This window comes from Montipora foliosa, chromosome 3 (assembly GCF_036669935.1).
Source record: "Montipora foliosa isolate CH-2021 chromosome 3, ASM3666993v2, whole genome shotgun sequence".
NCBI classification, from domain to species: domain Eukaryota; kingdom Metazoa; phylum Cnidaria; class Anthozoa; order Scleractinia; family Acroporidae; genus Montipora; species Montipora foliosa.
The window spans coordinates 55882080-55893518 of NC_090871.1; the positions used below are offsets into that span (position 1 = coordinate 55882080).

Sequence of the window (11439 nt, forward strand, 5' to 3'; positions counted from 1 at the left end):
TCCAAATGCCCGGTCTGCCCCGGGTCAGTTGTGTCAAATGCAAGGCTGGTTGTATGGCTGCGAGGATGCATGTAGGGTAAAAATATATTTTGTTTTACCAACAGCCGCACAACCAGCCTTGCATTATTATTTTACTTTTAGATACATAGTCTAAAAATTATTTGCTGGTCAGATCTCACAACATTCGGCACTTCCACTTTGTTCAGCTGGCCCTTGCACACATACACACACAAAAAGTGTCTGCAAGTTTCTTTGGGAGACAGATCCGAAAAAACTACGTTTCGCCAGAAGCAGCCTTGTTAAAGTACACTTTTTTGCCATCCGTGTGAATAAGGTGAATTTTGAATTCCTTCAGTGTACCCGAATTTTAAAGAAAGTCGTAAACTTTTTCGCACACCTTCAATTTTATACAAATTACACTAATCATAAGGGGTTGAACTGAAAATTGAAGTGGGCTATCACGCCCGAAAAATCCGTTTCAAATCTACTTCATTTGTAATTTGATGTCCTCCTCTGTCTGAATTAGATATATTACATCACAGGGGGCCCACACAATCGGATGTGTAGCCGATTGTTATTTTACAGTAAATGTAATAGATTTACCGTTTGCTTCACCTATAGCGATATATCGTTAACTATGTATGTAAATCAATGATAAATAAACGTTGAATTACCTTACCTGTGGTTTATAGTCGTCTTTTTACCTCAAAAGCGGTTTTTTGAGCGATCTTGAATGAATTTGACAGGGGCACCCAACGAGAATATTGTCCAAAACCACTTAAAAATACAGTTGTTAAACATATTTTAGTATTTAAACGGTAGATATAGGCATATTTTTATCCTCTAAAATTTTTTCATCTGTTCGGATCTCCTAGCTGAAAGTCTAGTGATCTGAAAATTATAGGGATCAAAACTTATCTTTTCGAAAATTTTAGGCAGAAAAAAGGGCTCCCGAAAATTCTAGGTGACCTTTTTAGGGTAAAATACGTTAAAAATGGGCAATTATACCATTTTTTAGATGTTCGAAAATCCTAGGAGAGGCAGGCAAGCAAGAAATTTTAAAACAAATGCTCCGAAAATTCTAGATCTCAAATTCTCTTCGGAACAGATATTTTCCGAAAATTGATGTTGGGTGCCCTTGATTTGAGTTCGCCGTTGACTGTTCCATATATAAGATATAAGATATATATGGAACAGTCAACGGCGAACTCAAATTCATTCAAGATCGCTCAAAAAACCGCTTTCGAGGTAAAAGGACGACTATAAACCACAGGTAAGGTAATTCAACGTTTATTTATCATTGATTTACATACATAGTTAACGATATATCGCTATAGGTGAAGCAAACGGTAAATCTAGTACATTTACTGTAAAATAACAATCGGCTACACATCCGATTGTGTGGGCCCCCTGTGATTACATTAGGGCTCCCATTTAAATTGGTTGGTCCTTCACATTGGGCTTTGCAGAATGAGCTGTCTCTGATCTCCCAACATTCAGGTAATCTCTGAGGTCGAATGACGCTTTAACAAAATTCGAAATTTTAAAAGGAATGTATGGGATCATTAGCGCCATTCGTCCCAAATAAACCAGAATTTATGTGTTTCGACAGCTAATAACTGGTTTGTTGTCAAAGTTACAGCCTTAAAAAAATGAAGATTTGTCTGAGTTTAACAAATTCTTCTACCGGCCTTTTGAAGTCAATCTGTAATTAGCATGATATCTTCTCTGAGCAAACTAAACAGTATCTATCACTACCATGTTCCTTTTTCTAACCAAACGCAATCTTGACGATAATAATAATGTTAACAATTGAAAAAAATGCTCAAGTAAACATAAATCGGCCAAGATTATCCCAAGTTTTTGGGAAATTCTAGAAAGGAAAGGAAAGAAAAGGAACTTTATTTAAATGTCTAGTCGTTCTAGCGCTGGAGCACTAATTGGGGAGACTGTAAACTGAAATTAACAATCAGCGTATGTCAAATCAAATGTTGTTGTTGTCTTTTTTCCTTAGAAAGAAAGGAATACCACTGAAATCGAGTGTTTCTTGTGTTACTGGAATTCTTGCTCAACCTGTCCCCGCAATACTTTGGAATACGACAAGACAGGGTCAGCGGAACCGGGGAGCTGGGGGGACAATTTCAAGCAAAAAATGAAAATTAAAAAAAAAAAAAGGAAAGAAGAAAAAGAAAAAGAAAATAATTTTAAAACCCATAAACCATAAAAAAAGAAAATTAACAGAAGGAAAAACGAGACAAATATATGTATCAAGTAACAAATAAGAAGTAAAACATATTTTATTTTACGGTTGACCATGTTTACTTTTTTGATATCTCGTCGAGTAGCCTTTCCGAGCCTCAAGATTTCACAATTTTCTAGCGGAGAATTTCCCCAGAAACCCCTATGCGTTAGCGTCTCCGGTGCTTGCTTTTTAGCACCCCCCCCCCCCCCCTCACCCCATACAAAATACGCTTCGCCAAATATGTCCACTAAAAACAATGAATTAGCTAAAGACAACGTGTTAGTTAACATTCACGGAACATTCATAAGAACACCACATTTGTTTATAGCAACTAATTTTGATAAAAGCCAATTCACTGGTTGTTTATTCATTGATTTAAAAAAAGGCTTTCAATACGGTAAATTAACACAATCTTCTCTCTAAACTTGAAAGCTATGGCTTCAGAGGAGTAGTAAATGATTGGTTTAAGAAATTCTTCTACCGGCCTTTTGAAGTCAATCTGTAATTAGCATGATATCTTCTCTGAGCAAACTAAACAGTATCTATTACTACCATGTTCCTTTTTCTAACCAAACGCAATTTTGACGATAATAATAATGTTAACAATTGAAAAAAATGCTCAAGTAAACATAAATCGGCCAAGATGATCCCAAGTTTTCGCAGACAATATACGACTGTATAATGGTTATATATCGGACACCAGTCAAACTCTCTGCGGAGTTCCTCAAGGTTAAGTGCTGGGACCCTGGCTTTTTCTCTTGTATGTTAATGATTTATATAAATCTTCCAATAAGATTCATTTCTGCTTGTTTGCCGATGGTACTAGTGTAACTTATGCAAACAGAGATCTTAAAACACTTGTATTTAACGAAGAGCTTTCCGTGCAAAGTGTGTACGTGGTTAACTGTCAATAAACTAACCTTGAATGCCGAAAAATCTAATTATATCATCTTTCATCCACGCCAAAAAACTCTTTCCTTTCATCCCAATATTAGAATAATAGATAGCAACTCAAATACTGGCCAACCGTTAGAAATGAAAAACTAAATCAAATATCTTGGTATACTCATTGATTCGAACCTTTCATGGAAATATCATGAAGATTGCCTTGGCAAAAAGTCAATGAAACAATCGGGATCATTGCCAAGCTCAGACATTTTGTTCCCCGAAGACCATTGATATCGAAGCCGGAAAAAAATCATCATATATTGCCCTTGTATTACAAAAATAGCAACACGTAAAATGGTCCCGGTATATCTCCTGACCATACATCCGGTATTGTTTTTGCATGTCGGTGAGCCGGTATTCCATAGCACTCATCTACGAGAAAACTAAAGTCAATGAGTTTCGGAAAGAGATCCATAATAGTGTCAATTGTTTGAATTCTGAGAAAACCATAGCTCTATGCAATACAAGAATCATAAGTCTCTGCAATGAACTAAGAAAACGAAATTATTAAAACAGAAACTTCCTTCCTGTCCGGATAATTGTGGCCGATTTATGTCTACTTAAGCTTTTTTTTTTTTTTTCAATTGTTATCATTACTATTATCGTTAAAATTGCGTCTGGTTAGAAAAAGGAACATGCACGGCAGTAATAGATACTGCCAAGAGAAAATCTCTTGTATATAACTAATCCATACAGAGGAGGACATCAAATTACACATGAAGTAGAAACTTTAAAACTGATTTTTCTTGAATTATAGCCCACTCCAATTTTGAATTTAGCCGGTTATGATTAATGTAATTTGTATAAAATTGCAGTTGTGCGAAAAATGTACGACTTTCTATAACTTTCGGGTACACTGAAGGAAAAAAATAGCACTGAAAATTCACCCTATTCACACAAATGGCGAGAAAGTCTACTTTCACATACAACACTACTGTTGGCCAAACGTAGATTTTTCGGATTCGTCTTTTTTTTTTGTAGGAGGGCCAGCTGAACAACACCCTTAATGTCTGCACTTAGGGGGTGGGGGGGGGGGGTACATATTACCTGTGCGCTTCTAGACTATTATAACCAAGCATACGGCATTGGTGTTAACTCACTTATTCCGTCAGATCGGCATCACTTACGAGTCACGTTTATCGGCTTGCACTGGCTTGGAGGGGGACTACCCCTGACCTGTACCAAAGTCTTGAATTGTGACTTTATTAGTGGACTGCTTAAACGAAGTGTTCTTTCATTCCATCAAAATGTACGCCTTTGCTTTTATAAAACATGGAGTCTTTTCAGTAAAATTAAAGATATTTGCTGGGTACACTTACTTAACTTTTTAGGTTGAAAAAGAGATGAGTTGCATATTCATCATCATATCAGTTTTCTTTTTCAAGGTACTTAGACAAATTTTTCGGAAATTCCGGTTTAATTACTGCTGAGGTATTTCAGTAATAGTTTATTAATGTTATAGCGGTGTTTCAGAGCTGTTTCCCCCAACAAGATTCGTAACCGAATAATTATTGAAGAGAAAATACCCGTTTTTTTGTGCTTGGAATTACAAAACCTTTGTCCCATCAAATGATGGTAACATATCTGAGAATTAAACTTAAATTAATTATAAGCGTCAAGGGCTCTAAAACGGAAATCCCCGATTTAAACAGCCCCTTCGTGACTAAGGTGGAAGATTATGACATTTCCAAACTATTAGAAACCGGAATCACATGAGAGTTTTCACGATTGCAGGAAAAAGCAGTTTCGATGTTGCTTAGTGTTCATCAATATATACTTAATATCTTTGAAAGTACTATAAATAGAATGCTTACAACTCCCCGAACCTTTCATTTACATCACTAATAAAAACGGACTCTATATGTTAGAATTTCGTCATGATACTTTCCCCACCCAACCATTTATTTAAATAGCGAGGTCGTTCAGTCAAAAAGTCAGTATGCAACAGGTTCAATCACTGATTGTTCGTGGCAGAGTGCATAGGTGAAAATCAGAGCTGACTTTGCTCGTTTCATCGTTCACGGAAAGGAGGTAAGCAAGGTGTTATTTTGAAAAAGCATACATGTCTATACACTTTAAAAAGGCTTGATCACACCCCATGATATGCCATGATATAGAGTCCACTTGCTTTGAAATCCTGTGATGTTAGATGAGCAGTGGAACTCAAGTAAATCAGCCACTTCTTTCTCTCAAAATTAACGCTTTAGAAAGAGTGACTCAAATCGTGTAACATGACAAAACCATAGCTATGTGATTATTCAGTACTAATACAGTTCCTTTATGTTATTGAGTAAGTTTCCCTTCTGTATACCAGGCATTTTGGATATATCACCACAAAAAGTTACATATACATCATGTCTAACAGCGGTTTTCAGTTGGCTTGGTGGATATTCCTGATCTGTGGTAAGTAAGAATGACGCTTAACTAATATTTTATCTGTTTCGAAGTTTTCCCAAAAAGAGTCCTTAGTGGATACTAACTCACAAATGCGATTTCGGACATGTTTACATAGACATACAAACTCATTTCAGTGATGATCAGGAAAAATGCCTGCCTTTTAACACTTAGTAAATCAAGTGAATACTTAATTGATTTTGGCAAATCCCACTGGTCTTTGTTCTAATGCTATGTAAACATTCATTACATCGTTAAAACAAGCAATCTATAACTTAATTGTATACATATTTCCCTTCTCTTAGTTAAAGCGGTATATTTCTAATCACCTCGGCTGCCTTACTCATAAATTAATGCCTGTGCTAATGGCAAACTTTCTTTATCATAGCTTTACTCATCAATATATGACAGTGGCACTATACTTTCACTTTCGATAGCGAAAAGTCCCTGGGTACAATAAACCGGAAAAACATAGGCAAACTGTGACAGTGGCAGATGTACAAGATTATTTTCGGACACTGTGACATAGATCCTCATGTTTTTTATTTTTATTTTAATGTATTAGCGAAAACGCATAGGAACCATAATTTTAAGGTAACACACAAATTACCTTAAATTTTCATTGTTTAATCGCTACATAACACACTGGAATAGTATTCCATCGAACATTATGCATGCACCTTGACATGTTAAGTAGTTTTAAGACATATCTATTACATCATTTGTGTCAATTTTAAAACAGGTGTAACTTGTGAGTGACAAGTATGTAATCTAATTAAAATAGCTTTGGGCTGTATGTAAATTTCATAATTTTTAGTGTCAATTTTAGTACGCAATTTAATTAGGCTAGTTTTGGGCCGCAATTAAATTTACTTCTCAATTTTTTGAATGTTTAATATTGGAGAATATTCTTTGTATGAGAATTTAGTTTCCCTCAATATTATTCTCCACTGCACTTTTTGTATCTTCTGTAATTCTTTTTACTTGTATTAGCATGACAAAGTATTGTTAAATACTAAACTTAAGGTTAATTCAAACAGGGATCACTCAATACATCACATCACTGACTTGCAAAATACATCATACCGAACCCGAAATTGCATGTCATTGCGTTTATTCGCAAACATCCCCAGCTATGGACAATTAAGTTTGAAACTCCCCGCTTTTTTCCTTACTTTCTTGAAAGTAATTCCTCGGCTTCCTCATCAACTTCAAAGTTGTTAAAAACCAATTGTACGGGGATCTGGGGAAGGTCCCGGAACTGGGGCCTTTTTCTCAAAAAAAGTCCAAAACCGTGACATGCCTCATATGCCATTTGCAATAAATTCCACGCTTACCTTCAGGCCTTCGCGCAAAAAAAACAAAAAAACAAAACAAAACAAAACAAAAAAAAAACAAAAAAACAATTCCTTTTTAAGCCTTCGGAGGGATTTTGGGGACCCAAAATATAACCGATAATTCTGGGGGTTTTGTGATCAAAAAGAACTGCTGGCCTCTTATAAGTTGAGCCTGTCCGTTTGGAATGTAAAGGGAAGGTTAGGGAAGATCAAACTCAGGGGCAATGAACTGAAATTGGTGCTTAGAATAAAGTATAAGGACAGTGTTTTCCCTCCTTAGGATCAGCTGTTATGTGCCAGGACTGCCCTAACGAGGCCATTAGCATAAAATGTGACGCACAAGTAGGAGTCAGCGAAATAAGCGAGACCAGTTGGAAAGCAGTAGGCTTCAAGCATCGGCTCGCGTTCTGCAAAGAGCATCAATGCATCGTGACACAGAAGTCAAGGAAACCACATGGAATACAAGTGTTGAGCATCGAGCGTGGAACGCTGACTTTGAAGCGCACATCTTGGAAATCAACAAGGCGTCTTGTGGAATTCAAGTGTACTGTTAGGCCGAAAAACTCGTTTACTTTCCTTAGGTCATTCATCACTGTCGATTTTTTTGTGGAATGTAAGTGAAGTAATTTTTAGTGTTTTTCTCGACAGGGTAGAGTTTGCGCTCGATTTAGAAGTTCTTTCTTAATTGGTTAAAATGAATTATGCTTGAATAATACGATTGTTAAAGGTTGCTGTTACCCAAGACCCTGGTAATTCTTTTGAAAAAAACGGGCTTTCTCTTTTCCTTAGAGTGTTGACTTAGCATCGATTTGAGTTTGAAAAAATGGAAATTTGTTCCACAAGAAAGACCAACTCATGTCGGATAGAGCGGTTTTCAAATGAGTGTCGTAAATCAAATACCAAAGTAATTACTTCGACCAATCACAGCAGGTGCAAAAAGCGCAATAAACCAATCCAAATTCGTAGGAATTCCATGTCACTTGCTCAAAGCGCAGAAAATTTCGGTTTCCCTTTTCACTGAATGATAAACTGGCGCTAGATTTTTAAACCAATCATGCACTAAGCGTAGCAATAGCAATGGCGTAGTACCTTCGACACTCATTTGAAAACTGCTCTATCACAATCAATTGTCTCGGATTATTGAAGTGCGTTCGACAGTCGCTTTGGAAGCAAAGGAGAAGAGCAGGAAAAGCAACAATCTTATAGGAACAAACAATCATAAGGTGAGCGATCGTCATTTGCGCATATGAAGCTCACTATGCACAGAATTCCCAAGGTCGAGAATTGCGTTCTCCCAACGTCGAACTAAAAAAAAGAAAGCTTACTATTGTTTTGTCATGGATAATTTCCTTGTCCTTGTTTATCTACACTTATGCAGGGGTTTCAATAGCGGGTATATCGCCGCCTGCCTTGCCTCACACGGCCGGCTAGTTTGCCTTGATTATTATAAACTTGTCAAACTGCCGCCTTCAATGGGCTATCATGGACGGCTATTTCAGAAGATATTGAAACCCCTGATTTATGGACATGTTCGTCGGACCAAGACAGTTTCCATGCGGCACTAGAATTAATTTTCCCTATAACCAGGAAACTGAGAACACTCAGGGGTTTCATGAATGAGTTTATCGCAAATGCGGCACTGAGTACAATGTGCACAGGTTGCTGCTTTCTTTTTCTGGATTGAAGAAATTGGAGGCTTAATTAATTAAAGACGAAGAGCTTCGTATTATAAAATTCACCTGCTGCAGTAATATGAAATGAATTTATCGCCGCCTCTTCTGCATTCAGGTATTTGGAGCCATGTTGGCGCTGTTGAGAATTTGACGAATCACCTCATGAACATTTTGCCCTGGGAACTGGTTTACGATGTTCAACTCTTCGACAATTTGAAACTCACTGAGAATAGCATTGCTGGTTGCTCTTGGCGTGAAGGCTGTTATGTGACCAGTGAAAACCTTAAACCAAGCTCAGCTCTTGCCGATCGATTGCAAGAGAAACAACGCTCCATTCTTCTGTCACCTATACGATGCAGCGACGATGGACTAAAGATACCCGTGGCAGTGAAATACGTTGCCGATTTTGAGAACTCTAGCGGAAAGGTCCATGCAAACGCTTTTCCGAGTGGATTTACCCTCAAGATACGTTTGAAGAACGACAAAGGTGAGGGACATGCACTATCGCTCGGCTTAGCTACATAATGTCTGAAATTCTTTCCGGAATTTTCCAAACCATAGCTCTAAAATTCTTTTAGAAATGTCTAAAATTCTCCAAAAATCTCTCTAAAATTCCCGAAAATTCTTATAAATTTCGTTCTTATAGTGCAAAGTCTTCCATATGCATATTTGCTATCAAGCAAAAATCCGGATTCCGAAACTACGGAGGACCCCTTTTGGCGAATAATCGCTGATAAGTAATGGATATGAACGAAGTAAACCCTCTCCTGGTAGCTTGGAATTATAAAAGAAAAAACACGTTTTGTCAACGTTTTTGCCTGTGAAAAGTTTGCAGCATGTAAGGTGAAAGTTCAAATTGCTCTAAAATTCTCGAAATTGTCAATTTTTTTCTAAAATTCCCGATAGTTTCTAAAATTCTTTTTGATGCCTAAAATTCCAAATAAAAATCCGGAATTATGTAGCTAAGCCTAAATGTCGCACACTCTCTTACCCGAACATTCACAGACTCATCTGCATGAGCAGTATTTATATTTATTTGTTATCCATTCATCGCCCAGCTTAAATCAACCTGTTCCATCTGAATAACCATCCAACCCGCTTCCGGCTTCGTTCATTTCTTTGTTCAGTTCCTTTGTAACATTGATTGCTTTGTTGAATATTAAATATTAATTAATTGTTTTACGTGTCTTGTTTCCTTTGTTCATTACTTTATTGATTCGTTTCACTCACGCACTCTTTCCATCCCTTATTATTATTATTATTATTATTAAGCCAATGAGTTGGTGAGCTTTGTATTTGTATGACCATTATTTTAATAATGGTTATTACTCCCCCCCCCCCCCCGATCTCTTCCTGTCGGTAACTAAAGGCTTTCCAAAATGATGTTCCATATTATGTGTACTTACAACAAACTTTTCTATTTCTTTTTAGCGAAAGGTCTCCAAGAAACGTGCCCCTAAACGTCCCAGTGGGATTTCTTTTAATGTACCCGTGAAGAAACGTCATTCGCAAAGAACCTACCTACCCTTTGCAGGACGTGTATCACGTCAGTCAAATCAGTTAAATGGCTCAGCTTGCTACCAAATAGATTACCAACATGGTAATGGACCACTTTCATAATTGACGACCACTTTTACATTCTTTTGTATTTATGTTAATTAGACCTACTGACCTCGTTTTGAAGCAAATATTCTTTCGAAATTTACTCGTCATAGCGAGGCTAGAAAGGCTTATTTGAATTAAAACAAAAGGATATTTTATATGGCTGCCATTCTGAAAGAGGTCTGTTGTCCGGTCCAATGTAACATAAATTAATTGCCTCGTGGAAGGCGTTTAATTACGCACCCCTAAGATTAAGCCTCCTTGTTAGACCAGTTCTAGGTAAAAACAAGCCCTCCCATCCCCTCAAAAACAAAACTGAAGAGCGTGTCCGGGATAACCAACCCTCGTTTTGAATGTTCATTGCTATTACAATTATTATCTTTTATCTTTTAAGATATAATTTTGAGATGTTATTTGTATTGTACTAGTTACGTAGAGACACCGTAGGGCACAATCTTTGAAAGTTAGTTTTAGATGCACAATAGACGAACGATATATTTACTGCTTTCAGAGAGCACAGGTGAAGCAAAAAAAACAAAAAAAAAACAAACAAACAAAAAAACAAAACAAAACAAAAACAAAAACAAAAAAATCAGAAAGAAAAAATATTACCAGAAAAACGGTAAAATCTGAAGTGTAATAAAGCTTCAGAAACGGAGGTTAAATGTATCAAATTGGTACAAAATGAGTATGTTTCTTTGAAGTCAAAAGGATATTTGTTGTTCTTTAACTCACTCACCTTAAATTAGTGCATATTTAGACAATTCACTTTACCAAGTTAAATCCTTTCTTCTCTAGTAATATTGAGTATCCACACTTGAATAGTTGGTTGCAGCTTAGCGCCTTACAAATATGGCCAATAAATGCAAATAAAATAGAAATTAGTGCGAACTGGCAGATTTAGACAGTCCACTTTAGTAAGTTAAATCCTTTCTTGTCTTGTAGTAGTATTGTTTATCCATCCTCGACTATTCGGCGACGCATTACAAATCTATAGCTAAGAAGTGCATGAAAGTTCTGCACTGACCTTCTGTCGAATCGGATATGTTGTGATGTAAGACCACCAAACTAAACGCCGAATGCATACCCTAGCGGGTCACGGCCGAGAGTTGAGTCATAATACATTACTATCATATTTTTATTCACCGTGATACATGTCAAGATAGCTTGAATCATATGATATCTATACAAACTAACCTTATTGTACGCAATTGGAAAATTAAAGCTAATTGTAGTTTTGTTA

General features: G+C 36.7%; 1 protein-coding gene across 1 annotated transcript; it reads left to right on the plus strand.

The window, feature by feature from the left end:
• Positions 1 to 5056: 5056 nt before the first annotated feature.
• Positions 5057 to 11439, plus strand: LOC137995025 (uncharacterized). The gene is made up of 5 exons (XM_068840596.1): positions 5057 to 5221; positions 5505 to 5593; positions 7202 to 7534; positions 8710 to 9081; positions 10026 to 11439. Exons 2-5 carry the CDS (start codon positions 5545 to 5547, stop codon positions 10052 to 10054), a joined length of 783 nt encoding a protein of 260 aa, XP_068696697.1. The 5' UTR covers positions 5057 to 5221; positions 5505 to 5544; the 3' UTR covers positions 10055 to 11439.